General features: G+C 41.3%; 13 protein-coding genes across 13 annotated transcripts; 12 read left to right on the top strand and 1 right to left on the bottom strand.

Moving 5' to 3' along the window:
* Nucleotides 1–418: 418 nt before the first annotated feature.
* On the top strand, nt 419–3,421 carry LSM04_002939 (uncharacterized protein; the record flags this gene model as incomplete). Its single annotated transcript, XM_067332459.1, has 1 exon — nt 419–3,421. One exon carries the CDS (start codon nt 419–421, stop codon nt 3,419–3,421), a length of 3,003 nt encoding a protein of 1,000 aa, XP_067186820.1.
* Nucleotides 3,422–3,619: 198 nt separating this feature from the next.
* On the top strand, nt 3,620–4,021 carry LSM04_002671 (Ribosomal protein L27e; the record flags this gene model as incomplete). The annotated part of the gene is made up of 1 exon (XM_067332458.1): nt 3,620–4,021. The coding sequence occupies one exon, from the start codon at nt 3,620–3,622 to the stop codon at nt 4,019–4,021; it is 402 nt and encodes a 133-aa protein (XP_067186814.1).
* A 462-nt stretch (nt 4,022–4,483) lies between these two features.
* On the top strand, nt 4,484–5,644 carry LSM04_001554 (VASt domain; the record flags this gene model as incomplete). The annotated part of the gene is made up of 1 exon (XM_067332457.1): nt 4,484–5,644. One exon carries the CDS (start codon nt 4,484–4,486, stop codon nt 5,642–5,644), a length of 1,161 nt encoding a protein of 386 aa, XP_067186769.1.
* A 442-nt stretch (nt 5,645–6,086) lies between these two features.
* LSM04_004275 (uncharacterized protein) lies at nt 6,087–7,237 on the top strand (the record flags this gene model as incomplete). Its single annotated transcript, XM_067332456.1, has 2 exons — nt 6,087–6,673; nt 6,742–7,237. 2 exons carry the CDS (start codon nt 6,087–6,089, stop codon nt 7,235–7,237), a joined length of 1,083 nt encoding a protein of 360 aa, XP_067186878.1.
* Nucleotides 7,238–7,821: 584 nt separating this feature from the next.
* LSM04_005070 (uncharacterized protein) lies at nt 7,822–8,169 on the top strand (the record flags this gene model as incomplete). The annotated part of the gene is made up of 1 exon (XM_067332454.1): nt 7,822–8,169. One exon carries the CDS (start codon nt 7,822–7,824, stop codon nt 8,167–8,169), a length of 348 nt encoding a protein of 115 aa, XP_067186918.1.
* A 718-nt stretch (nt 8,170–8,887) lies between these two features.
* Nucleotides 8,888–11,335, top strand: LSM04_000528 (uncharacterized protein; the record flags this gene model as incomplete). Its single annotated transcript, XM_067332453.1, has 1 exon — nt 8,888–11,335. The coding sequence occupies one exon, from the start codon at nt 8,888–8,890 to the stop codon at nt 11,333–11,335; it is 2,448 nt and encodes an 815-aa protein (XP_067186722.1).
* A 290-nt stretch (nt 11,336–11,625) lies between these two features.
* LSM04_006341 (Amino acid transporter) lies at nt 11,626–13,023 on the top strand (the record flags this gene model as incomplete). Its single annotated transcript, XM_067332452.1, has 1 exon — nt 11,626–13,023. The coding sequence occupies one exon, from the start codon at nt 11,626–11,628 to the stop codon at nt 13,021–13,023; it is 1,398 nt and encodes a 465-aa protein (XP_067186978.1).
* A 1,933-nt stretch (nt 13,024–14,956) lies between these two features.
* Nucleotides 14,957–15,187, bottom strand: LSM04_003492 (uncharacterized protein; the record flags this gene model as incomplete). The annotated part of the gene is made up of 1 exon (XM_067332451.1): nt 14,957–15,187. One exon carries the CDS (start codon nt 15,185–15,187, stop codon nt 14,957–14,959), a length of 231 nt encoding a protein of 76 aa, XP_067186840.1.
* A 364-nt stretch (nt 15,188–15,551) lies between these two features.
* LSM04_005637 (uncharacterized protein) lies at nt 15,552–16,964 on the top strand (the record flags this gene model as incomplete). The annotated part of the gene is made up of 1 exon (XM_067332450.1): nt 15,552–16,964. One exon carries the CDS (start codon nt 15,552–15,554, stop codon nt 16,962–16,964), a length of 1,413 nt encoding a protein of 470 aa, XP_067186941.1.
* A 328-nt stretch (nt 16,965–17,292) lies between these two features.
* LSM04_004463 (tRNA/rRNA methyltransferase) lies at nt 17,293–22,491 on the top strand (the record flags this gene model as incomplete). Its single annotated transcript, XM_067332449.1, has 1 exon — nt 17,293–22,491. One exon carries the CDS (start codon nt 17,293–17,295, stop codon nt 22,489–22,491), a length of 5,199 nt encoding a protein of 1,732 aa, XP_067186892.1.
* Nucleotides 22,492–22,901: 410 nt separating this feature from the next.
* On the top strand, nt 22,902–24,035 carry LSM04_000868 (WW domain; the record flags this gene model as incomplete). The annotated part of the gene is made up of 1 exon (XM_067332448.1): nt 22,902–24,035. One exon carries the CDS (start codon nt 22,902–22,904, stop codon nt 24,033–24,035), a length of 1,134 nt encoding a protein of 377 aa, XP_067186733.1.
* Nucleotides 24,036–24,451: 416 nt separating this feature from the next.
* Nucleotides 24,452–25,375, top strand: LSM04_004807 (Manganese/iron superoxide dismutase; the record flags this gene model as incomplete). The annotated part of the gene is made up of 1 exon (XM_067332447.1): nt 24,452–25,375. One exon carries the CDS (start codon nt 24,452–24,454, stop codon nt 25,373–25,375), a length of 924 nt encoding a protein of 307 aa, XP_067186911.1.
* An 833-nt stretch (nt 25,376–26,208) lies between these two features.
* Nucleotides 26,209–27,099, top strand: LSM04_001126 (uncharacterized protein; the record flags this gene model as incomplete). Its single annotated transcript, XM_067332446.1, has 1 exon — nt 26,209–27,099. One exon carries the CDS (start codon nt 26,209–26,211, stop codon nt 27,097–27,099), a length of 891 nt encoding a protein of 296 aa, XP_067186753.1.
* Nucleotides 27,100–27,984: the final 885 nt, after the last annotated feature.

Genomic DNA, 27,984 nt, shown 5'->3' with positions numbered 1-27,984 from the left:
ATTTTAAAACAGTATTTCTTTATTTTTTTTCTTTGTTTTTTGTTTTATCGTTTTTTTTTTCAGTCGTATCCTTTGCTATCGGTCCTTTCTTATTATTTCTTCAAATAATGCCGAATGTTACCATTACATAAGCCTATACCTATACCTATATATGTATACGTTTGTATGTGCCCCATTCTATTTTAAATAGATATAAAATTAGATGAATTTATTAAAATAATTTATGATGATTATTTATAGTTATTTGACATCTTGCTTTCCTTCTAAATCTTATTCTTTCTTATTTTCTTATTTTTGTGATTATTGCAACAACAACAACAACAACAACGAAAGAAAAAAGAAAGACGTCTATATTGGGTGAATAGCGTGGTGTAAAACCAACTCTCCCTCCACCCCTCTCATCAATTCTTATTTCGAAATGATAAGGGTCCATCACGCAGTGAGAATTCGGCTTCTCGCCCAGCGGGTGAGTTTCCCCGGTGTTATTTCCCCTTTTAACTGTGGAATGGCAATGCACGCCATGCGGCAATTAGACATACTCAACACCCAGAACCGTGAATTACTGTATCGTATAGCTGAAGTATACCCAACAGCTGACATTCGCTCTCGGGCTAACATATTCCACTGCCTAGCATGCTGCACACGTGAACAGCAATCGGTGCATGAAAGTCTCTCAGAGCCATTACAGCCATTATTTGTGAAGATGCAGGAAAGTTTATTAAAGGATGTGGATGATCTTTCCCCTACGGAGTCTATTTTAGTTATGGAGGGAATATTAAAAATGGCCCCATACCGCTGTGTTACACCGCAGTTAGCGGCACTTCTTTACAGTCGTGCAACCGCACTTGTTGATGTTATTAGTTCCCCACTAGAACTTATTGGTATAGCTCGTATTGTGGTGGATGCACTGCAGGAGCCGCAACCTTCTCATACAAATAACAGTAATGATTATAATGAAAATAATGAGTACCGAATGCGACTTGGATGCTCGCAAGAACTTTGTAAAATTGCTCAGACGATTGAATCCCGCCTAGAGACTTTTAGCAAGCAGGATTTACTTACACTGGTGGATGCCATTACACTTCGTGTACCGTCCATTGTGAAAAAATCGAACAAAGGAGAGAATGAAGAGTCGATTGAACAACAACAACAACAACAACAACAACAACAACACCAACAACAACAACAACAACAACAACAAAAACAACAACAAGAGCAACAACATTCAAATGAGTTAACATTTCGTGACGTACCGGATGAATGCCGTCCCTTACTATTACGAGTGTTTGCTTCTGCCAAACAACTTGTTGCGACTCTTTCACCATCGCAGGTGAGTGCATGGCTACTTCGGGTTGTTTCTTTCCAGGTTCAACATCACCCACTTTTTATGAGTCTACTTCAGAGACTAGATACGGCGAATGTGAATACCGCCTTGTCACTATCACAACTTTCAAAATGTATTGAATGCCTTGGAACTTCCTTATCTTGGGCTCATGAAGATGGGAGCATGAGTCAAACAGACTTTCAGTTTGTTGTACAACTTATAGTAAAGCTATTGGAAATATTAGTCTCTAAACTAGAGAAGAGTGATACCTCTCATAATGAATGTTCATTGTATTTGATTCCTTTATTTGCTTCGTTATCAGATGAGCTCCTGGCAGGTAGGTTAAATATTTCGTATTCATTAATGCAGCGTATATTTGACATACCGTACAAAAATTTTGGTGTATTAACACCAAGGGAACGAGCTGATGTAGTAACAGCTGTTTTCCTTTGGGGATTTCTTAAAAAATCTCCTCGATTACACAAAGGAAAAGAACAACAACAAGGGCGCAGTCTTCAGATGGACAATAATAATAATAATAATAATAATAATAATAATAATAATAATAATAATAATAATAATAATAATAATAATAATAATAATAATAATAATAATAATAATAATAAGGATGACTCATCTTTGCTTGAGTCATGGTGTAGTGTTATATTAGCACACACAGAGAGTTATAATGTCCTGGATATCTTGCAGATAATTAATGAAATCTCAGCGGCAGTCTATGCAGAGTCTGCAGGAGGTGGTGACACATATGATTTATATACTGTAAGACCAATGCTGACGCATTTACAAAGACAACTTCATAAAATGCAAGGGAGTTTTGTCAAGGTACCATCATCTTATCTTGCCCGATATATGACATCTATGTCTAAATTAGGTGTACGAAGAAAGTCAGACTATTATGAAGTTTTAAATGTTCTTCAAAAGCGTGAATTAACAGAATTTGAAAATCTTCGTGTGCTTGGTGTTGTTGCACGACATCATCTACGTGCTATAACTTTTATTACACAAATAGTAAATGGAATTCCGCAACGCACATCTCTACTACATGCGAAACAAAAATCTTTACTACTAAAGTACCTTGGACAGGCAAGGGCACAACGCCTTATACGAAGTCCTATCCATCCTTATTTACAACTCGGTTCATTTTTAACACCTGAGGAAGCGGCAGGACTTCCATTGCTTAATGCTATATTTGCCTTTGTTGGACTTGTTGAATTACGTCAATTCGAGAATAAAACTCTGGAATGCCTCTTGCGTGGACCACTGTCTCATCGTGCTAGTTTTTCTAATATTCTATCCGCAACAACTGTGTGTGAATTAGTTGCAGCACTTTGCCGTGTTGATACAAGTCTTGTGTCTGCATTGACTCTCCAAGCTGTTCTTGAAGTAGGCGCCAATCGACTAACAACCTCGAGAAGCTTCTTTGTAGACATGGAGGAAATTTCGTTCTGGTTACTATTGATTAGGGAATGGCCTTTGCTTAACTCTGGTACGATAAAACAAAAGGAGAAAAATAAAGAAACAACAGATTATGAGGGGGCACTATTGAAATTTGAATCAATAGCTGCATCAATAGCTACGACTCGCCTACTGGATATAGCAGGAATGAAAGATCTACAGGTAAATACTTTTCTCTATAGTCAAATGGCAATAGGGTATAGGTTGGAAATATCATTACCAGAGAGAACTCTGGAGCGACTATCTCGCCATCTTGACACAAAACATCTTCCACAACTTCTCAGTAATCCTAAGCAGGTGGTTAGTGCAGTAGTCACTGCTTTGTATATTTCTTTTGTCAATCCACGCACTGCCACGAATATTTTAGAGTTTGCCGTAAAAAATTTTGGATCACTGGGTGTACAGGATGCGTTGGTGCTGGGTGTGGAAGTGTCGAAGTTCCTGCAGTGTAGTGCAGAAAACACGGCAAACCATACTCTGGAGACCCTAAAGAAGCTTCAGACGTTATCCATAGAGAATGTAAGAGACCCACGACGCTCAAAGAAGTTGAGTGCACAAGAGAAGGCACTTGGTATCCGTTACCGTATCGTAGATAGTGGTGAAAAACCACTAACTGCTTGAAAGTGAAGGGATTCTTGTTTAGACGGCGTTTTTTTTCGTTTTTTTCTTTTTTTTTTTTGAAGAAAATTCCGAATCACTTTTTTTTTCATTGCATAGACACTCTTTCTTCTTTTATTTCCTCTTTTGTTCTTTTTTATTTTATTTTATTATTGCGACGCCCAGGGAATCGGCAATTGCCTGGCTATATTATAGAGCAGAATGAAGTTCCTCAAGCCCGGTAAGGTGGTGATTGTGACGTCTGGCCGCTATGCCGGCAAGAAGGCGGTGATTGTGCAGAACACCGACGCCAAGAACAAGGAACGCCCGTACGGCCACTCCCTCATCGCCGGCATTAAGAAGTACCCAAAGAAGGTCGTCCGCGGGATGAGCAAGCGCACGATTACACGCCGCTCGCAGGTGGGTGTGTTCCTGCGCGTGGTGAACCACAAGCACTTCCTGCCAACGCGGTACAACATGGACCTGTCGAAGGAACTCCGCGGCCGCATCAACGTGTCTGATGCCTCGAGGAAGTCCAAGTCGAAGCAGCTGGTGAAGAAGCTGTTCCAGGCCCGCTACAACGCCGGCAGCAACCGCTGGTTCTTTCAGCGTCTGCGCTTCTAAATTCTTGTTGCGTTCCCTATGATATTTCTTTTGGTTTGATTTCTGATCATTTCTACAAATTACGATATTAAAAGTTTGGTCGATGTTTTTTTTTTTTGCTTTTTTTGCCTGTTTGCTGTGCGTTGTTTTCTTTTCTTATTAATTATCCCTGTGTCTGTTTTTTGCATGTTTTTCCTCTTTTTTTTTTACTTCGTTCCTTTAGTTTTCTTGTACGTATTGTAGAGTCCGTGATATTATAGTAATTGCTACCACTATTATTATTACTATTACTATTATTATTATTACTATTATTATTATTATTACTATTATTATTATTATTATTATTATTATTAATTATTATTATTATAATTATATTTGTTTGCTATTCCAAGCAAGCAAAAGGGGGGAAAACACAATATTTCTTCTTTTTGACCGTAGTAGAAAGGTCTAGTTTCAAGTGGGGTTTTATTTCTACCAATAATAATGTCAGAGGTGATCAAATACGCCTCAGGGGTGGAGCCCCAAGCTCTTATGGCCAAGTTACAATACTCCAATGGAATTACACAAAATATGTTTTCTCCATGTGAAAGACTAAAGGAGAAAAAAACTTTACTCGGACCAACCTTGCTGAAAGGTGTTACAATCCCCAAATTATGGGAATCAGTGTTTGCAAATAAGTCTGACTTTCTGAAAAGATATCATGACCGGCGGAAAGAAACTGATATGGAGGTAGGAAAATGGGAATACTCAAGTGACATGAGTAGTGGATACCGTGCGGTATCTCTTACAACTACCATAGATGTACCCAAGGCTGGAACCTTAACACAACTGAACGAAGCCCATAGATTTGCGTACACATGTGCAGCCAATGGATCTGTGCAGTTGATGTACCAGATTTCCTCTCAGACTCCTGGTGTCCCTGCAGGTCAGTCTTTTCGAACGGAAGCTTTCCTGGCATTTACAGCTGACTCTGTAGATGGTGATTGCACCGTCTGCGTGCGAGGCGGTTGTAAAAAGTTAAGTATGGCATTTTCTGCCATCCAATATATCGCTCTTCCAAGAGCTCTTCGTGAGATGACGCAAGGCTACCGAGTGATGCTCGAAATGATAGCAGAGGATTTAGCAGATAATAAGCTGAGCGTTACTACCGGGGATGATGGTGCCGCTGGTGGTATACAAGCAGAGGATAATACAACTTTTAATGGTGGTGGAAGTGATGATGTAGCTATCACTCAAGGACCAAGTATATTATTCCAGGGCTTGCTGCTAGTGTTTGCCGCTATCGTAACATTATCTCTACTATGGTCTATATCAACCTTGCGGGGTACGGCCAGAGTTGCCTCAGTAATGAGAGACCGACTCTACGACGAACAAGCACTTTCAGCACAACAGCGAAGTTCCCTCAGTGGAAGCCTTAACATGGAACAATCTACTGGAGTGGGTACTTCAAGAACCCCGTTAACACAAGATCAAGCACTTCGCCACGCTGCTAGAGATGCGCAGATACAATCTCTTAGATACCGTTGGATGGAACAAAGAGTTACTATTGGTAACCTAGAGTCGACTGTTCATCGACTATGGTGGATGAGCTTGGTACAGTTATTATTCGTTTTTCTATTGACAGTAAAAGTTTTCTTTTACTAACAGAAATAAGGTTCTCTAATATACATCCGCCTTTAGTCTTCTTTGCTTAAGTCTTCCCTTGCCCCACAGAAAATGGTTTTCTGGAAACGAGAAGCAGATTTTTTCATTTGTATCATTTCATTTCACATATTTCTAATGTGACACAGCATTGTGCTCTTCCTCCACCATTTCTAGTCATGACGGAGCCAAACAATCTAATCTTACATTTCTACATTCTTTTTGGGTATATAAAAGAAAGAAAATCAACCACAACAAGATCAAATGTATTATTTTCACAACCAAGAATAATTAAAGATGGTTGGATTACAAAGGTAATAAATGTGCATATTCTCACAGCAAAAAAAAAGAGCACAAAAGCTCTAGGAGCAACAAGCACAACCTTCTTTAGTGGCTAACACACAGGAAGCTGCGCCAATACTGTGAGAACCCTTCTCGTGTGAGCATGCCTGTTTCTCCCGTGTACTGCAAGATGATTCTGCGCCCCGGGCCGCCTCTGTGTGGGTTTTACGTTGGAGGTGTGTTCCGGAAGCCACTGAGGCTGCTCTCACTGGATGCACTGAAGCGGCAGCTGCATGGAGGGCCTGAGGCGTGTTTTTCGCGGGCGACGTACAACGGTCGGCAGAGCAACGCAACGCTTGTTGCCTCCGAGGTGGGTGGTGCGTCAGACGCTGAGTTCGAGGTGCGGCCAGCTGCGTGTCCGAGCTATCGCTACTTCAGTCCGCGTGCGGCGCTGTCGATACTGCACCACGCGAGCATTGGCCGCAACGGCCGTGGGATTCTCGTTACTGGAGACTCGATGATGCGTCAATTCCTATTGCGACTGATGTTCTTTCTGCGGGGTGAAGAGGTGTTCGCGGAGCAATACTTTCACCATGACGCCATGTATGTTGTGTATGAGGACCGTGATGAGCTTATCCTCGATGTGGCATGCCAGCACAAATCTCTTCTAGACACGTACTTTCCTGGTTACATGGCGCCTTCTTTGGAAAACAGTACCTGCCGTCAAGCAGCCCCGCTGGGTGGGCGTGTGTTGGTCATTTTCTCTATGTGTGGGATCCCACACCTCGTACTTACCGTGAGGATGCATTTCGGATCAGGGACCCACCTGTGCATCTGGCTTCCTTTATGTACTGGTGGAAGCGTGGGGTAAGTCAGCCCAATGACATTGATAGATACTTGTCCCGCGTCCGAGACCGTGCTGGTGGGGTGGTGTCGGGTCCCACTGTTGTTTCGGACTACGTATACTACACAGTACCGTGGACTTCGAATACAGTGGGGCATGTCCTTCCTGAAGGTGCACGTGTGTTTCGGAATGCACGTGCGTATAAGCTGATCGAAGAGATGGACAGCAATACGTCTGCAGGCGTAGCAGCAAGGCGTAGAGTGTCTTTGGTGGACTTTGCTGCCATAGCAGATGTGCGACACATGGAGCGCACCATGGATCAGCTCCATTTTATGTGTATTTGGTTGCCAGAGTATCCTTTACGTGTTGCTAAACAGAAAAAGAATGGTATTGGGTGTAGAGACCCTGTGAACTTGGCGTTGCTGCAGTGGACATTGCATCTTCTCTGGGCCCGTGGTTTTGCATCATAACATTCGCTCTGCATGTATTTATTACTTTTGTTTTTTGTTGATGCGTGTATTGCCGTTTGTTTACAGGAATTATATGTCTTCATGACAAGAATTTATTTTGTTTTGCTTGGGCTGATTGATATGTTTGTCTGAGCTGAACGATTAGCAAAGGATTTAAGATTTGGTTTTCCCTTTACCGTCCCACCCAACCCCCAAGTCCCTCCATTAACGCGGAGGGCTCTAGCGAGGAAGGGACCCTAGAATCTGCCACTTTGTAATTCCTGCCGGGTGATTCTTGGGTGGTATAGAGAATTTTGTTTATTTAATGTTTTGGGTTGGGTGTCTGGTCTCGGTGCGTTGGCAATGGAAATTACTTTGAACTTCATAGAGTATTTGTTTTTCCTATTTTTTCTATCTATTTTTTTTGCCGAGATTGACCAAAATAGGAAGCATATTCTGTTTCTTTTTGTTCTTCTTTTGGGGAAGAAAAGGGATTAGACTACTTTAGAACGTTACGCTTGACAAAATTGCACGCGTGTACCTTGTTTTTCTGTTGTTTGTATACGTTGCAATTTGTTGCTTGTGTTACTTTTGAGTGCCATCGAATGAATGAGTTTGTGGAGACGTCTTCTGTCGGTCCAATTCCTCTGGAGGAGCTGACTAGTTTTTCTACTTTGCAACTAGAAGAGAAAAATACCGATGAGGGATGCTTGAGGAGAGGAGATAATGGTGTATTGGATTACGCAGATTCTGAACCTTTAGTTAAGGGTGAGGAAGGAGTATCTATTCCTTACGTATTTAATTCTTTTGTGTCTTCGTCTGGATCCTCAGTTTTACCTACAACAGAGCCACTGGATCGTGCATTAGTGGATATCGCATCGAGACTAGCTGCGTCTGCGGAAGCTTATGAGCCGGAACTTTCTGATAGAACTATTGCCCCTCCTTCTATGTGATGGATTCTTCTTTTCGTCGTAACCGGAGTGAGGATTATATATTCTTTCATAGTTGGATTACTTGTTGTTAAAATTACAGACAATGCTTTACATCACGTTTTCACTAGTTCTGCATTTTGTGTTTTTGTCTTTTCTTAGGCAAACGCCCTGTGGGAGAAAAAGAGGCAAGAGCAACTTTAAAGCTAAGTAAAAGATGTTTTCGAGCATTTAAAGAAATTTTTTTGAGAAAGCTGCTTTTGGTTCTATCTATCTATTTATTATGCGTGTACGGTCTTGTTCTCGGTGGTTATCTTCCTCACATTGCTTACGGTAATAAGTTGATGAGGGAGAAAGGGATTCATCCTCTTCATGTTCCTTTACGTGTCTCTGACGCTCATTTTTTTTTTCGCTTGTAATAAATGTGATGGAACCTCGTATGCCCCAGAATTCAATAAAGCAAATAACAAAAAAAAAACATACAACTTTTTTTTGTTTTTGTTTTGCTTTTTCGTTGCTCTGAAAGCACTCTCATCTCTTATCTATGTTGGAAGTTGTGGTGGGTGGTATCAACGATCCATTTATTGCTTTTTTTTTGTTTTATTCTTCCTCAGACTCCTTTCAATCTTTTTCTTCTTCCTGCTGTGAATTCCCTTTGCCCCCTCAAAAAAAAAAAAAAACTGTACGATTAGAGTAGAAGGATTCTTTCACCCTGTTAGGGGATCCCTTCTCTGGATAATCCATGCGAGCGGCAGGGCAGCTTCTGCGGCAGGGCGGCCACCTGCCATCCCCCGGCAGTTCTCTGCTCAACCCACGCAGTCAGCGGGCGAAGATCCGTCGCATGATGGCAACGCACACCGCACAGGAGAAGAATTTCGAACAACAGGCAATGTTTGCAGGTATTGGCGGTGGAGGAAATGACACAATGGGTACTAGTCGAAGTGGCAAGAGTATCAATACGCCCTCTCACCTCCCACGAAGCAAGAGGGAACGCTCCGCAAGAGCTTCATTAAATGCTGGAAAGGAGGTGGCGGAAAGGGCGAAACACATGACAGACAGCGAATGGGAAAGTGTATCAATGGATGATAAACATGCTTTTACAAAGTACATGAGTCGTATGCTGCGTGAACACCCAACAGAAACAACAGAACAGCAGAGACGACGGTATTTTGAGACTACAATGGCTGATGCAAGAGATTTAGATCCTCAAAAAACTGTTCGGGATGAATACGAGCGTATAAAACTTGGTTTACCGGTACATTTGAAGAATCCACAGCATTCTCTTGGTGTTTCACAAGCTGTATATGATGCCGCCGATGCTTCTTTATTTGATGCAGATAATGTTCATAAATTAGAAAATGCCATGACACATATCAAGCAGGTTTTTGCAGATTATGTTCGCAAGAAACGTGAAGGTATAAGTACTGAGGCAGAACGACGACAATTGGCTAATATGACAGCGGATCTTAACGTGGAAACACAAAAACATCTTTCTAATACCTTTAAGTATGCAGAGATGCGTCTGCGTCAGGTAACACTAGATGAGAGACATCGTCAGATGGCAGAAATTGAACGTTTAAAAAAAATAGCTCTAAGAAAAAGTGGTGAATCACAACAAGAGCAAAAGAAACATAAAAAAGCAGCTCGTATGGAAAGATTAAAACGAGTAATAAGCAAGGCTGTTGGTCTTGATATGGATGTTGCAGAAACTGTGTTAACGGAGATGCAGGCACAGGAGGAGTTTTTGCAATTTTGTGAAGTATTTGCTCGTTTAACACAAGGAAAAGGATTTTATCACACTTCAAAGGATGAAACTCTTGACGCCTATGTTGAAAATCTACGTAAACTCTATTCAATGAATGCTGGAACCTTTAGTACTTTGGATGTTGTGCAGTACTATGCATCAAAAGAAGGTTCCCATCCTGTTGATTGGGCAAAGAGGTGGTATGAAAAAGCTTTATTAATTCCACTACAGAATACTCCAGAGTATAAAAAATTACTTCAAATACAGGAACAGGAACGTATGGTGCTAAAGGTAAAGGATCAATCCTCAGCGACAAATAATACTATTGCTAACCTCGCAGAGTCTGAAGTTGCTAATGTTAAGGTCCAGAAGGTTGTAAATATTGTTGAGAAAATGTTTATGGATCCTAGAGATAAACGTCTGGAGTCACTGCATGAAAAACGCCTTAGATACTTGGCTCATATGCAAATGGAAAGGCAGATAAAACGAGTAAGAGAAAACGCTAAACTTTTTGAGGGTGTGGAAGACACACCAGAGGCAGAAGAGTGTCGAGAACTCTATAAAAGCATCATGCAGCGAAAGGCAGCCTTATCTGGATCTCAATCCAAGACAGAATCTATTTCGGTCTCTAATGTTGAATCAAAGGAACTGGAGAGTAATTCTACATTGGATGAATCTGAGAAGGGCGTATTTAACGTCTATGATGATGCTGAAGCTGTAGCACTTTTTGACAAGATACGTGCTATCACTCATCGTGTCATTCAAGAACGTCGTGTGGCGAGTGCGGCTGCGGCGAAGGCCCAGCGTCTCCATCGCATTGTCCGTAGCCTAAAGGGCGTTAAGGATTCCAATATGCCTGGCGGCGGCGCTGGTGGTGGTTCATTGGCGGAGGAGTTGCGTGCCCTTCAGCGGGCTCGGCGGGCGCGGGTGACGCGGCGGCTGCTCGGCCTCGTGGAGGGCGACGTGCGGGCGGAGGCGGCGTGGCTGGAGGCGATGGTGGAGGCGGAGCGGCCCCCGCTGCTGCCGGTCCCCACCGGCATGTCGTACGTGTCCGCCGCCGACGTGCGGGCGTGGCGGGAGCGGCGACTGGCGGAGGAGCGGGCGGCGGGAAATCCATTTGAGCAGCGCCGCCGACGGGGAGGAGGGGGCAATGGCCAGGCCACGCACAACCACACAAACACAAATGATAACATATTGGGGTTAAATGGGAGTGAGGCAACGGAGGAGCGTCCGTTCCGCCCGGAACTTCTCGGGCAGACGTGGCGGGTACCCGACCGGCCGCTGCTCTTTTGGGGCACAGGCTTGACGGCAGTGCAGCAGGCACTTAGACACGCAGCGGAGGACGCAGAGCGAAAACGCACCGGTACACCTCTTGCTCCACCATACCCGTGTCCAGAGAATCCATGGGGATGGCGGCTCGCGAAAGATGTGTTGGATGAGGATTAAAAATCAAACGTGCATGGGTTGATAATATGGAGGATTTGAAGACTAACTACAGCAACAACTGACATAAATAAAAAGAGAGAAAAGGAGGTCAGCAATTGTGTGTGTGTGTGTTATTGTGTGAGTCTTTGTATATCTCGGACGGCCCTTCTCTGGAGAAATTGAATGTATTGTGCTATATTTTTTTTTTGTTTCTTCTTTTTAATTTACTATATAACTTTATTAAAATATAAATTTATTTTTTTCTCCTCTTTTTCTTGAATCGGATAGTTTTTTTTATATATCTTCTGTATATGCCAATGAACACGACTGAATCAAGAGAGCCACCCCTTGATGGCTTGCTGGATGATGAATTCTCTGGCAACGTCCAAAATGTAGAAATTGGGCCTAAACCTGATGTGTCTATTGGGGATGGCTCCTCAAGCCCAAATATGGAGAGTGCTAAGAAACGTTCTTTCTTTAAACGAATCGTTGGCATTGTACCCTACGGGGGAATGGCATCCAATGCTTTTAATCTTGCCAGTGCAACTCTTGGAGCTGGAATTGTTGTACTACCATCTGGATTTCATGATTCTGGTATCATAGTTGCTCTGATTCTCCTTGTATTGTGTTGTGCATGTACTATATATTCAATTCGACTGCTTGCACTCACCAGAGATAAGACCGGTTTTCGTTCATATGAGGAGATGGCACGCGGATTGCTTGGTCGGGGCGTGGATTATTTTACAGCATTGTTGATGTTCATATTCTGTTTTGGAACTTGTGTTGGCTACGTGATTTCTGTGGGAGACTTATTGACACCGTTGCTAAATGCACCATCAGCACCCGAGTTCCTTCAAACAGATTCTGGAAAACGAGTAATTGTTAGCGCTATTTGGTTTGCAGGAATGTTTTCCCTTTCTCTTCCAAAGGAAATTAATTCCCTTCGGTATGCCTCTGTCATTGGAGTCACGCTGATAGTCTTTTTCGTTATCTGTATGATTGTTCACGCCGCTACTCATGGATTAAAGGGGGGATTTTCATCAGATCTTCGATTATTTAACAGTGGACTTGAAGCGATAAATGGCCTTTCTTTGTTCATTTTCGCCTTTATATGTCAAGTGAACTGTTTTGAAATCTATGAGGAGATGAAAAACCCAACACCAAGACGAATGACACGGGACAGTTTACTAAGTATGACGGGTGTTGGGATTCTCTACTTTCTCGCTGGTTTCTTTGGTTACGCTGACTTTGGAGCCGCTGCATCAGAATCTGTTCTACGCTTGTATTCTCCACAGAATGACATAATGATGGCAATTGCGTATGTTGGTATGGCTTTCAAACTCTGTGTTGGGTTTGCTATTTGTATTCAACCATCACGTGACGCTGTTTACCATGTTTTACACTGGGGAAAGACATCAGATGTACCAACGTGGCGCAATCTTATTGTCAGTGGTTTCCTCGCACTCCTCGCTCTTATTCTTGGACTCTTCATACCAGATATAAGCGTTGTCTTTGGCTTTTTGGGTGGGGTTTGCGGTGGTTTCCTGGCGTTTATTTTTCCCGCACTATTTCACATGTACGCCGGCAACTGGTCGCTTAGGGAGGTGGGATGGTCGAACTTCATCGCTACACACCTGCTGCTTATCGGTGGTGTTGTTGCGGCAGTTTTTGGTACTGCTATAACCATCTACGGTGAAGTTCGTGGATGAGTACAAACAAAAAAAGAAAAAAATAATTGTGGTAGAAACTGCAGCGTGAAAAAGCAAAAAAAAAAGAAAATATAAGGAGCGGACCATATTAACTTCCTCCCCCTTTCCTCTCCCTAACGTGCCCTTTTCTTTCCTACAGCGACCACACGTCTTCTTTTTTTTAGAGACAACGTTTTGAAGTTATGGGAGTCAACCAATAAGAATATTGCATACCCATTACAAGACCTTCTGAGCGTAGCCGTGGTGCTGGATGAACATTGCAAATATGGTCTCGTCAGACAGAATAAATGTTATCCACAACAGAAAGAACGTATTTATACCACACTGTAACAAAAGCGTGAATTCCACAGAGCCTGAACGAGAAACGAGTTTCCTTCTGCTATGACTCTTGTGCCCATTTGTAAGAACGATGGCTTTTCTAAAGCTTGACAAGTATTACTAGTTTTGAGAATTCTTTTGAAAATGTGTGATCCTGTTCTCTGTGGCTGTTTTGCTGTTTTTTTTTGTTTTTTTTTGTTTTTTTTTGCTTTGCTTCCCCTTTCTCTTTGTTTTCCTGTTTCCACGATAAGCCGCTCTCACTTTACTGTTGTAGTCTCTGGTAAGAATCTGTGATTGATTTTTCTTGGTCATTTTCTTACTTAGGTAATCCTTTTTTTTTCGTGGCTCTTCGCGGCATCTTTTTCCTTCACGATCTGCGTTTTTCTTAGTCCATCCGTGCCTCTCTTGTTCTGCATTGTTTTCCCTTTCAGTCTTCTCTGATATGCTTGTCATATATTACACTGGGGGAGTGATGCAAAAAATAAAGAGTGGCAAAAAGAATATTGGGAGGATGGAATAAAAGCAGATAACCCCTTGTCATTTTATATTAGTGAAGAAAAATCAATGCCCTTGTTGACGGAGTCCCACTTTTCTGTTGTACAACATGTTTTTTTTTTCTATACAATAATAATGATAAGTTTGTACTATATATATATATATCTATGTACGTATATACTTAAATATATCCGTACTGTGTATCTATACGTACATATAAGTGAAACTTTGTCTGTGTCCGTCTGTCTCTGTGTGTGTGCTTTAATCCCACGATGCCGTACTGCAATTCAATCCCATTGGTAAATTAAAGGATCAAACTGTTTTTTTTCTGTTTATGCAACTATTGTGATTGCTTGACTGAATTCCCCAAACCATGAAGATTATTGATATGACTGGGATGATTCTTTAACAGGATAGTGATAATATGCAGCAGGAACAAAACCAGGTAAGTAGAATAAGTGAATAGAAGTAAAAAAAAAAAGACATTATAGAATATAAGTTTGATCTACACCAAAAGTGGCACACGAAAGCGTTGCATTACGTAAGACATCAGTGAGTGTACAAGAGAGTTTAAGGCAAAAGTGGAAACTTTTTTTTGTATTGCTGACCAGTAAACACCAGAAAAATAAAAGCGGGAGAAAGTACAAAAATGACCAACCTTACGATACCATAATTTACAACTCACAACACATACCCAGAAGTGTAAAGTATGTTCAGTTTCCCACTCTATTACAGGGGTGTAAAAAGAATAAAGTGTGTTAACGTAATCGGTGGTCCTCTTGAAACTCAAGAGTGTCTTTGACATTTTTGTTTGTTTTCCTTTCATCATTTTACTGTTCAACAACCTTTGTGTGCCTTATGCCGTAAAAACTGAATGGAAAAAAAAAAAACGCTGTACATGGGTTGGAGAGCAGCCTTTTCACTCTTAGCTTAATGACGAGAGGTCCAGGAACACTGCCTCTCCAGTTTTTTTTCTTTCTTCTATCCACGTTACTTCTTTTAATATACCATTCCATTAATAAGAATAGATTTAGCGAAGTTGCATCTTGCCATTACAAACGTGTAGAATTTTTCGTATTTATTTGCATATCTGTGGGCGTATTACATATTCTAGTGTATGTTAATTTTGAGATAATGACTTGATGAATTCTTGCAGAAGGACCATCGCTTTAACCCCCAACTGGGATGATAATGGGAAGCAGCGGTACCGTGCTGTAATCTCGCGATCAGCATTGGGGCACCAGGAATATTCGTCTTTGGATTTGTTAGCCGATAAGTTGCTCTCTGCTATACCAGCGAAAGTACGCTTGTCGTCCCCATAACTCGTACAACAGCCGTACTCACCCAACATGCATATCACCCATTCTACAAGATGAAAGGTGGACTGCTGTGTCAGCCAGTGAAACGAGAGAATACTGTTTTCCTGAATCCCCTCTTCACAGATTCACTGGAAGTATAGCATGCCTATAACTCTATATATACATATTCTCTTTCCTGTTTTTACTTGTGTTTTGTCTCTCCTGACCCCTCCTCTGTGTGTGTGTGTGTGTATGTGTTATGTACCCATTCGGTTTCTAATCCAGCGTCGCCCTAGTCTGTGGCCCCTGCTGGTTTGCTAGCCGAAGAGATACATCTGTGGTACACAGTGGGGTGGTTGGCTATCCCTGCTCCCGTCAATCTCCTCTTTTCCTCCCCTCACTGTCTCCTCTCTAGGTATGATACCTTCTTATAAACGACATGTTTTGTTTGTTTTGGCGGCGATTCTTCTATTTTCTGTTGCCCATGTTGTTTTTTATCAGATTTGGCTGTATAGAAATGATGTCGCTGAAGGGCCGTCGTCAGAAAGTACCCCTTCATCCTTTGCTGATAGTGGTGAAGCGTCATCAGAACCGCATTTGGGCTGGAATGGAACCATGTGTGATCGCAGTGCGTGGCTAACACACAGGAAGCTGCGCCAATACTGTGAGAACCCTTCTCGTGTGAGCATGCCTGTTTCTCCCGTGTACTGCAAGATGATTCTGCGCCCCGGGCCGCCTCTGTGTGGGTTTTACGTTGGAGGTGTGTTCCGGAAGCCACTGAGGCTGCTCTCACTGGATGCACTGAAGCGGCAGCTGCATGGAGGGCCTGAGGCGTGTTTTTCGCGGGCGACGTACAACGGTCGGCAGAGCAACGCAACGCTTGTTGCCTCCGAGATGGGTGGTGCGTCAGACGCTGAGTTCGAGGTGCGGCCAGCTGCGTGTCCGAGCTATCGCTACTTCAGTCCGCGTGCGGCGCTGTCGATACTGCACCACGCGAGCATTGGCCGCAACGGCCGTGGGATTCTCGTTACTGGAGACTCGATGATGCGTCAATTCCTATTGCGACTGATGTTCTTTCTGCGGGGTGAAGAGGTGTTCGCGGAGCAATACTTTCACCATGACGCCATGTATGTTGTGTATGAGGACCGTGATGAGCTTATCCTCGATGTGGCATGCCAGCACAAATCTCTTCTAGACACGTACTTTCCTGGTTACATGGCGCCTTCTTTGGAAAACAGTAACTGCCGTCAAGCAGCCCCGCTGGGTGGGCGTGTGTTGGTCATTTTTCTCTATGTGTGGGATCCCACACCTCGTACTTACCGTGAGGATGCATTTCGGATCAGGGACCCACCTGTGCATCTGGCTTCCTTTATGTACTGGTGGAAGCGTGGGGTAAGTCAGCCCAATGACATTGATAGATACTTGTCCCGCGTCCGAGACCGTGCTGGTGGGGTGGTGTCGGGTCCCACTGTTGTTTCGGACTACGTATACTACACAGTACCGTGGACTTCGAATACAGTGGGGCATGTCCTTCCTGAAGGTGCACGTGTGTTTCGGAATGCACGTGCGTATAAGCTGATCGAAGAGATGGACAGCAATACGTCTGCAGGCGTAGCAGCAAGGCGTAGAGTGTCTTTGGTGGACTTTGCTGCCATAGCAGATGTGCGACACATGGAGCGCACCATGGATCAGCTCCATTTTATGTGTATTTGGTTGCCAGAGTATCCTTTACGTGTTGCTAAACAGAAAAAGAATGGTATTGGGTGTAGAGACCCTGTGAACTTGGCGTTGCTGCAGTGGACTCTTCGTCTATTGATGTTGGGATTGTAGTCTCCTGTTGACATTTGGTGTATGTTTCTGTGGAGATTATGGTAGGTTTATTATTTTTGGCAGTTTTTTTTTTGTTTTCTGCTATTATTGTATGTTTGTGTGTTGTTGTGCTTTGTTGCATTTGATTTTTATCTTGAAAAGCAAACTGATCATAATCAGTAACAGCGTCATTGCATGTAGAAAGTTTTTTGTTAAATATATTTGTTAATTTTGAAATATATTTTAGGTATTCCTTTTCTTTTCTGTTTCTGTTTCTATATATATATATATATATATATTGGTTAACGGTAAAGTAAAAAGGAAAGGAAATAACGTGAGTAGAGCAGGGATGCAGGCAAATTTGGAAGATATTGTTTCGGCACTGCATAGACGGTGTAACAGAACGAGCGATTGTCTCCTTCCCTCTAATGTGTATGGTATTGGATTGGATTTAACGAAAGCAATTTCCGTTTCTGAGCAGCATTCTCAATTTATGCGGCTTCTTTCCATGTTCGAGTGTAATAAGGAAGAATGCACAGTTTATCATGTTGTTTCTCTGTGCTCGCTGGTGTGTGGTAGTAACGTTGTTGAAGTAGGTGGGGAGTATATAAAGCGATGGGAGTCTGTAATGCATTCTATACTGACTGCGCATACTCCTTTTTCAAAGTCTATAGTTTCTGCAGTTTGCTTTTGTCTTGCAGAAGCCGCAGTGAAGGGTCTTTCGGTGGTTCTAGTGAGAATGGCCGGTGCCTCACTGCAAGGTGGAGATGCGAGTACTGAGTTTCCTGTTGAAACTGCAATGGAGTTGTTAGCTTGCTGTGCAGATGCACTTGTGAGTATTCGTAATAATCAGAAGCATCAAGAACAAATAGAGGGTAATAAAAAAGAAAAGGAAGAAGAAATGGTAAATATTATACAACATGAGTTAATGTTGAAAGATATGTTGATTTGTTTTGCGATTGATATTCTATTTTGTATACATGGAGATGAATTAATAACATCTTTTCTCTCTCGTCGTGTTTTAATACCTTTGATGCTTTCTGGAGGACAAGAGTCACTGGCTGGGTATCATTCGCGCATACAAGATCTTCTGCAGACATTTTCCGCTGATAAATCAAAACAGGCAGAAGTAATTGTTCTTATTGCAGCACTTTTTGAGTATGTTTTTCGTTACACTGATGGTAACAAGGAGAGAGACTATCGTTGCTCTTCGTATCTATGGGAATCACTACGAACTGGATTTTGGGAGGCAGTTACGTGTGAAAGGAATGCTGGACATCGGGCGAATATGCAACTACGAGCAGAATATCTTTTAAAACGTATTGTTGATTTAACGCATGAACAGCAACTTAAAGAAGGATGGGAAAAAGTAGTTTGTTTTAACCCGTACTTTGTATGGGTTCCTAATGGGAGTCATGTACAATGGGGATTATTTTTTCTTGTTCTTGAAGCCACCAATGAGTATGGTCTACATATTATTCAACCAGCACTTCCAAAATTAGATGCTCTCGTCAAACAGTTGTCTTGTGATATTGAAGTTTGGAAAGAACTTGGAAACAATAATAACAATAACAATGAAAATTGGAAGATAGAAAATATTTCTTGTTCTGGAGGACTTCACCCTATCTGGATAGAATTCCTATTTTTAAAGATGCTACTTCATCCAAATATGGCAATTCGAAAGATTGTTTTACATCGCGTATGGTCATTAGATACATCAGTGCTTCAGCTATTTTCCAGTGTTTTCTTATTTACAAATGTACTGGAAACGGCCATTGACTCACGACTATGTACGGAACTCGACCGAACACCACTTATTGCATCTTTTCTAGATACTAAAAGCTTTGAGGGACCTGAATTGAGGGCTCTAACGGGTCCCGCAGGTCCCCTTGCAGATCAACTGGAGAAATTCTATACACGTGTTTTTTGTGATGTTTTACAAACCGCCGATACACGCAAGGAGGCCATGCGGCGATTGTTGCATTGTGTTTCCGTAAGGCCGAGTAGACACGGTGCTACGATGCTGCTTCGTATTCTGCACGGTATTGCAGAAGGATTGGCAAGTGAAAAGAATGATAAGGCGAGTAGGAATGCCACGTGGGAGATGATAACAGATAGTGGGGTATTGCAAGAGCTCTTTCTCGTTTTACGCGATGCGGTACATGATAATATGTCTTTCTGGCTGGATGTGCGGTTAAGTGCGATTACGTTCAATGCACTTCTCTATTTTGCAAGTATTAATCCTGTGGAAGTACGTAAATGTTCTGAATTTTGGAAATTGTTTTGTATGTGTGGTCCTCTTGGATACTCTGTTGGGAATAGTGCTGTGACTTTAGACTCCTTGGGACATGTTGGTAGTATTGGTACGTGTATTGACCCATTTTTCCTCAATGATCAGTTAGTTCGATTTTCACGTATGAATCAAACAGAGCAGAATAAATTTTATTATTTTCTACGATCATTACTACATTCTGATTCATTGCTTGCGGATGTACAACTTTTTCTTCGTTCTACTTATGTTGATGAGGTACAGGGTAAACAACTACTGTTTCTCTCTGGTGCTCTTGATATGGCAGAGGCGGAAGACAGAGAGGTACTCACGCATGTAGCACGGGAGATTACCACAACACTTCTTTCATTTTCTAAACGATCTTACATTTCACATGCTTCACTCTTTGCTGCACTTGTAGCATTTGTGGAATTTCACCATTCCGTTGGAACTGTGGCATGTAAACGATACTACTCTCTCACTACAGTGATTGAATTGAGTGAAACTATATACACCCTAGCACTTAGTTCTCTTCGACAGGCCACACAGGCAATTATTAATATTCAAACATCAGATGCCTTACTTGATGATTTATGGGTACTACAACACACCGCAAAATGGGATGCCGTGGTGGCTGCAGTTGTTTCTGCAGAGCAAATAGCTGTTTCACATGACCCATACGGAGCATCACATAAACTACACTCACAGCAACGGATTGATGAATTGGTTCACCTCTTACTATCTACTTCTAACATGTGTGTTAGTTCTAGTTCCTTAGATGCCACTAACATAGTGGCCCAACACTTTGCTGCAATGGTAGTTGCCCGCAACACATCTCGCCTACTACAAGGTGTAATTTGTGGTTTGATTGAATTAAATAAAAGTACAACCAATTTACAGGATGCAGAAAGCAACAATGTTAACTGTCACTGTTACTTTGATGCTGCCTTTCCTCCTTGTTGGATTGATCAACTCACACATTGTCCCTCGCTACGACTAACTTCAAGTGATATTCCATGTGGATTAACAAATCTCTCCTGGACCACTCTTTTAGCACAATATCAGGGTGGTATTTATAATGTTATATTCGTTCTTTGCAATACATTAGATCCATCCTTGTCTCCTGAGTTATTGGTAACACTGCAGGAATATGGTCTTGATCAAATTGACCGTTGCTGGGGGACCACTTTAACAAGCGTTTACGATATTCTCGCTTGGGTGGCTGCTGCTACTACTAGTACTAATACAGTAAATATTAATTTAGATTATACCAGGATTGTTACAGCTATGTTTCAACACATTGCTGATGTTGGGGCTAGAGAGTACGCGCGGGTTTCAGTTCTTGCATTTAATGCCCTCCTCAATGGCACAGACGAACATGAGGCATTAGTGAAATCATACATTTCGAAAACATTACTAAATGAGACAGATTCTGACCGTTCTGCTTATGTGGCAGCCGTCACTGTTTCTGCAGAAGTAATGCGGGATCCAATAATGAATTGGATGCGATTTAAAGAATTGCTCTTACATATGGCCGTGTTATACAACAACAGTCGTGAAGAAGAACCCTCTGAGACATTAGTTGCCATAACAGAACCATTGATGTTATTATGGTCTGAAACACTACGAGCGCAATACCCACCAACAGTGCGAATTGCATCTGTGGGCCGTGCTTTTGCTATTTCTGTTATTCTTTGGTGTTGTTATCTAAGACGTGAGTGGGCGGTGGAACTTTCACTGGAGCTGCTGGAGTGGAATCTCAATCATACGGCGTTGGTTGGAGATGCATGTAAGCCAAACTCTAAACCACATCGTTCTCGTATTCGTCTCTGGCAATTACTTTGTGCATTATTACCCATGATAGAAGGTGTAAATGATTTGCGTAAAATTGTTGAAAAGGTTATACTAAAGTGTTTACCTATCACTAATTTGGGAAGTGTAAGACGTCTTATGGAGTTGTATACGTTAAAAATAATGGAACGTCAACCTATTCTCTATACCATTATTGATTCAGCAATGATGAACTATGATTTACGCCCACAAGTATGTGGAAGTTATCTCTTAGTAATGAGTCATATGATATTACAACAGCTACGTGGAGAGGTTGAACCTGTAGATGGTCTTATTAATACACTACTTCACCGTCTTTTCCAGCAGAGTACATCACATCAACATCTTTTGCGAATTATATGCCATATAGGACTTTATCATATTTATAACGTTTGTACAGAAAAAGGTGTAACTTTTCCTCCAACTGAAAAAATGATTTTCGACTATATTGGCCGTGCTCCAGAGCATGCTAAATTTCGCGCCAAACATAGTGAACAACTATTTTTTAGCTTATCTGAGGCATCTACTCCACGCCAATTATTTTGTATACAGAGAAGAGAAAGTGCTAATATTCTTATGGAATCTATTCCAGCTGTAGCTTTTGAACGAATGCGTTTCATTGATCGAGAACTTCGTTGTCTTATTGGGGCAAGAAATTCACTTGAAATGCTTCGTGTTCAATTTATCACACAACGCATTAATGGTCATCATGTACTGGAGCCATTTAAGGATTTTCCCTATATTCCTCATACAGAAAGTAACGCTGCTTATTGTATCGATTACACTGCTGAAGCGATGGCTTTACTTCTCTCAGATGCCAACAACGCTGCAAACCCTACAACAAATAATAATAATAATAATAATAATATTGCTGGTAGCGGTAGTGGCGATGATAACATTCAACGCAAAGTGACGCCGTGGTGGAATAGCCAGATCTACAATGAACTACACCCACGATCTCTACAGACAGAGCGACAACCCGTTATTGTTATTGGTTCATTACTGCAAAACCCTGTTAACATCGCCGGACTCTTTCGCTGTGGTGAAATCTTCGCAATGGAGAAGGTTGTGGTGCCGGATGCCTCGGTGTTTGAACACCCGCATTTCATTGCGGCCGCCCGTAGTGCCGAGTTGTGGCTCCCGTGGGAAGTTGTGCCCGCACGCAACCTCCCTACTTACTTGGGATCCCTGCGGCAGGAGGGATATACACTTATTGGGATTGAACAAACCGCCAGTAGTGTTTCTATGGCATGCTATCAATTTCCAAAGCGTGCGGTTATTATTCTTGGGGCAGAGGGACATGGGGTGCCTGCGCAGTTGCTTCCATTGCTGGATGTTTGTGTGGAAATTCCACAGTTTGGTCTTATTCGATCGCTTAATGTGCACGTCACAGGTTCTATTGTGATGTACGAGTATACTCGTCAGCATTTGATGAACAAAACCAATTAATACATTTATAAAAGAAATTTAATTTTTTCATTGCAAGAGTGGATTAGACTTACTTGTGTTTATTCAGTAAGAAAAGAGAGAGTGGGTGTGAGTGTGGTCCCTCCCTCTCCCTTCACAAAATGAAAAAAAATAAAAATTAAAAACACTAAACTTCGTTAATATTATTTTATATCTCACTTCCAAGTGTACCTTTTTTTTATTTTTAAAATGTTTTTTTTTTCCTTTCAATCATATATTTTCCATTCCACTCCTTTCATGTTACGCATCCACTTTTTTCTCTTCTCTCTCTCTTATTATCATTATTATTATTATTATTATTATTATTATTATTATTATTATTATTATTATTATTATTATTATTATTATTATTATTATTATTATTATTATTATTATTATCAGAGTGCTGTTGTATGGCGGGCACACCGAGTGATGCCGTACGGGCCGCACTTGAAAGTGGATTGTGGCGAGAGAAGAAAGATCCAAAATCCGGCCGATTGTATTATGTGAATACACAAACACGTCTTTCCGTCTGGGATCTCGCCCGTGAACTCGCCCGCTCCCCAACAGCAACATCAAGAAAAACAACAAGAAGAGAAAAAACAAAAGGAAAAGGAAATGCTGAGAGTTTGAAGTTGGAGCGACAGGAACAGGCGAGGCGCTGGCAGCAGCAGGAGTCGCATTTAACTCAACAAATAACGGTGTTGGAGCGGGAAAAGGTGCGAATAGAAAGTGAGATTGCGGCACTGCAGGAACCCGCAAAGGCAGAGGCGGCGGTACTGCAGGAACAACACCAGCAACTCTGCGATGCAAAAAAGAGTCTCGAGGCTATCATTGCAAACGATCTACAACTGCGAAGAGAGAAAACGATGGAATTACAACAACTAGAGACAAACTTGCATACATTGCGATTGAAACGTCAACAGGAACTGGAGGCCCTTGCCTTACTTAAAAAGCGACTGGCACAACTGCAGCAGGAACATGCAGAAGCCGTCATGGATCTTCAACGGGAAGAAAATCTTATTGAAACATTGCGGGAGCAACACCACCGGGAAGAGCGACTTTTAGAGGATGCCGTACAAGAAGAAACGCGTATGAAGGAATTTATTAAAAAAAGAAGTGCAGAGGTGGATCGAAAGAAGGCGGAACTAAAGGAATTGTGTCAACGAAAAGCTGAATTGCAGGAGTATCATCAACAGCTTGCAACAGAGATGGCAGAGGATGTGCGGGATATACATTATCAAGACGGATTATCGCAGGATGGTCAATCTTCATCTTTGCCACTTCTTTCGCATCTGCAGGATGAGGTTTCAAAAAGACAGAAAAGTCTACAGCAGTTAAAGCAGAAACAACATCTTGTAGAGGAGGCTAAGTGGATGGAAGTGGAAAGTGCTGAATTGCAACGTTTGCAAGCTTCAGTGAGCGGTGAAGTGCGTCAACTTGGGTTATTCACAAAGGAACTAACTGATCAAGTACGGGTAGTGCTTCCATTGGTGGAATCCATTAAACGTGATATTGAGCAACTTATGGAAGAGTTGGAAATATGACCTTTTTTACAATATTTTTCTGAAGCCAATATTTATCGAAAATCTGTAGTACAAAGTGAGTTTTTTAAATATAAATATATATATGTCTCTTTGCCTTGCTTTCTTACTGTATAGTTATTTCTTATTTCTCTGGCTTTGTAACCCTCTGTGTATATGAAGTAGTTTTTTTTTCTTTTTCCTTTTCTTATTGGGTATTTTTTATTTTTATTATTAATTTTGGAATACTTTCTTTTACTCTCCTTTTCTTTCTTTTTCTTTGTTTCTTCTTTTCTTTTTTTTGGGTTTCCTATCATAACGAAAATAATATAATAAAGAAGAGCAAGAGGGATTAACTGGTATCTTTTTTCTTCTCCCCACTCTTTCTCTCGCTCTCTCTACCTATCTATCTCTCTCCTTTGTTAACGTCTAAGCAATAAATGCGCCGATCAGTCTTCTCAGCATCTCTTATTCCCACATGTGCATCCTCAACAGCGATCACGTGGACGGGAGGCACGGCGCTGCAGACATCTATACGATGTGGTCTTGTAATGCATACCCCGAAGTCTGATATTGTTATGGGGCGATTTGACTTTATGGATCAATATAATGAGTTTCGCAATCGCTCTGGACGTGCACCTGATTACTATGTGGAAAAATATCGTGATACGTACTGGCGTGTGGATGAATATATTCGTCGTGCAGAGAATTACATTCGCAATCAAGGTTTTTTCTTTCTTCCTACATTAGAGTTCCCATGGTACAAGGGTTGTTTACCGCTTTTTTCATCCTATCAGATTCGTCTACACTATGGTCGTCATCACCGTTCCTATGTTGAAAAATTAAATCAATTAATTGAAGGGACACCTCTTTATGGATCTAATTTGGATGAAATTATCGTTCGAACCAATGGAGATGCGATGCTTGTTGGGGTATACAATAATGCAGCACAACACTACAATCATTGCTTCTTTTGGAAATGTATTCAACCATATGGTAGCAATATTCCTCCTGATTTGAAAGCTGCCGTTGAAGAGCAATACGGTTCTGTAGAGGCTTTTCAAAAACTGTTTACAGGAGCAGGACTATCATTGTTTGGAAGTGGATGGGTATACTGGGTGTATGATAAGCGTGCAGAGAAGTTTGATATTCTCTCACTTCAGAATGCTGGTTGTCCCCTTACAAACCCTGATCTCGTCCCTTTACTCTGCGTAGATGTATGGGAACACACATACTATGTGGACTATGAAAATAACCGTGCTCAGTTTCTTTCCAAGTACTTTGACGTAGTAGATTGGCACTGGGCTGAGCGTAACTGGAAGCGGGGAACAGGTCAGGACTATTACGAAATGAAATTCTGGTGAGGTATTTGCATATTTCATATGTGTGGAGTACTAGAGTAACTGTTTGTTTTTTTCTTTGTTTATTGTGGGTGATATATAGTGTTATCTTATTTTTTATTATTACTTGTAGTGTGGTGTGGTGATGATGGTGGTGCCCTTTGGCGGTTCTAGTGAGGTGACATATATATATATATAATTGTATTAGTATATATGTAAGTGCACGTGTTTTCCTGTTAAGCGGTTAGAGGAAATTGAGGGTTTTTTTTATTTTTATTGGGATATAGTTGGGTATGGGAATTAGTAAAGTGTGGGATTGGGTGGGAGTGTGTGGAGTTTAGTATATTTCTGTTTTTATTTGCTTTTCTCCTAGTAAGAAAAAAAAATGACGTTGTGCAAATGGGGGGATGTTTTGCATGATTACAACTTCTGACTGCTGTTTTTGGTATATTGCTATTTCTAGTAGTTTCCTGCTTTCCCTCATAATATATGTATATATATATATATATGGAGGCGGTGGGCGTATAATTGATACGGCAACGCAATTGACAAGCAAAAGAAAGAATAGAACACAAAAAAATTCCCTCTTATGAATAGTAATATACGAACGAATAACACTATACTGCTATTTTACATATTATTGTTATTTCTAAACATTGTTGTTACTTTAGCACCTTCATTCTCTTATTCTTTTCCCCCGTCTCTCTCTCTCTCTCTCTATATATATATATATATATATATATATATATATATATATTATTTTTTGTTTGTTTATATATTTATATAACTACAATGGATAGCCGTATAGGAATTATAGATTCCACTGTAGAGATTTATTAGCAAAACAGAAAAAAAAAATGATGCGCCGTAGTTGTTTGCTGCTCAGCGGTGGAATGGTGGAGTACCACGAATGGCATCTCCACGAGCCGCTTCTACAGAACTACGAAGGTTGGCGTATATTAGATAACCCAAAATACGCATGTAAATCCGATGCGTATTTGTATGATATTGCCGGTAGTGTACGCCACCTTGATCCCATCATTGATGACCCCCGCCTCACCCACAAACAACGTGTTTGCCGTCTCTACCGCTGGGCATTAAAAGAACTGCAGATGTGGCTTGTACAACTTAACGCCCATAAGTTTAATCTCGCCTACAAAGTGGTACGACGCCGGTTTGAAATGTACCGCTATGTGACAGATCCCGCCATGTGTGATATGATGGTGCGGGAAACACAAAAGTATTTACGTGAGAATGCGAATTATCACTATATGCGTCGCAATAACGGATCTCCCTGGTCTACATATACACTCGCCAATCCAATGTTCCACCCGGACGGATCGCTGGTGTATGATCACTGGACACATCCGGATGTGATGTGGTATGATGATGCCAAACTGCATCGCTGGTCTGGACATCATCCAATGTACGCCGGTGCGGGGGAAATGTCGGATCGGTTTGGAAATATGGATGTTTCACCGCCAATGCGGGCATTAACGTGTGCGATATTTGGATGTTTCTTTCTTTGGAGTATTTGTAGTTTTACGGCTGTGTTTGACCGGGATGTGGATCCACACTTTGAGAAGTGGTGTAGTGGATTTGATGATAACTTGAAGGCCGCGTTGTTTGCGGCGGAGCGGAATTCACGCAGTAGAGATTCGATGATTGCGTGGGACTGGGATCGCATTATGGGGAAAGTCCAGCAAGAAACAGGATTTCACGTGTATGATTTACAACAGGCAAAGTAGGTAAACAATAATAAGAAAGTAATAATACATTACACGATGAAGAGAGGAAATGAAATGTGGATGGGGATATTTGGGGTTGAAGAGGAAGAAGAAGAAGTGTGTAATAGTTACTGTAATGCTGTATATTGTATGAAAAGTAGCGAAGTTGTAGCAGTTAGGGTGGGGGAATAAGAATTCACATCTATCTATTTATATATCTATATGTATATGTATGGATTCTACAGAGATATTGGGGAAAGGGTTTTAGTAAATTATGGGATGAGTAAAAACAAAAAAAGGTGTGGGGGAAACAGTCTACAGTAGAAGAGTTTTTAAAGAAAACCAAAAGGAGACAACGAAAAGAAGGAAAGAAAGAAAGATAAATATTATTGATAGAAACAAGTGAAAGTAGAAGATTCTGTTGTGTTTTATTATTTGCCGTGATAGTGAGAAGGAGAGAAGGTGTACGACTGTGTATTTATTGGCGTGATGTGTATAGCACGCGAGAGTTTATTTTTTTTTTCCTTTAAACGCGTACAATTAGTACCAACACCAAAAAAAGCAAAAAACAAAGAAAAAGTCTTTTGAAAGGAGTCTAACATGTGGTGGGACCCACACCATTAACTATAAAGCTTTTTTTATTATTTTTATTGTATGTCTTTTTTTATTTTTTTTTCTTTAATTTCTTTAACATGATCTGTACCCTTTATTACCATTTATTTTTCTCTCTTGCTATTATTATTGGTGTAATAGGCCAGGGCGAAGCATAAAGGACTCCAACGCCTTACAAACAATAAACACATATTGTATATATATATAGACTGACCGAGAGAATAAAAGAAAGAATAGGAAGACAAAACAAATTAAAGAAGAAGTATAAGAAGGGGTTAGACATACAAATAGACA

This window comes from Trypanosoma melophagium (assembly GCF_022059095.1).
Source record: "Trypanosoma melophagium isolate St. Kilda chromosome Unknown ctg6segment0, whole genome shotgun sequence".
Lineage (NCBI taxonomy): Eukaryota > Euglenozoa > Kinetoplastea > Trypanosomatida > Trypanosomatidae > Trypanosoma > Trypanosoma melophagium.
The sequence above is the reverse complement of the archived record's forward strand: the minus strand, read 5'-3'. Positions and strand labels throughout refer to the sequence as shown.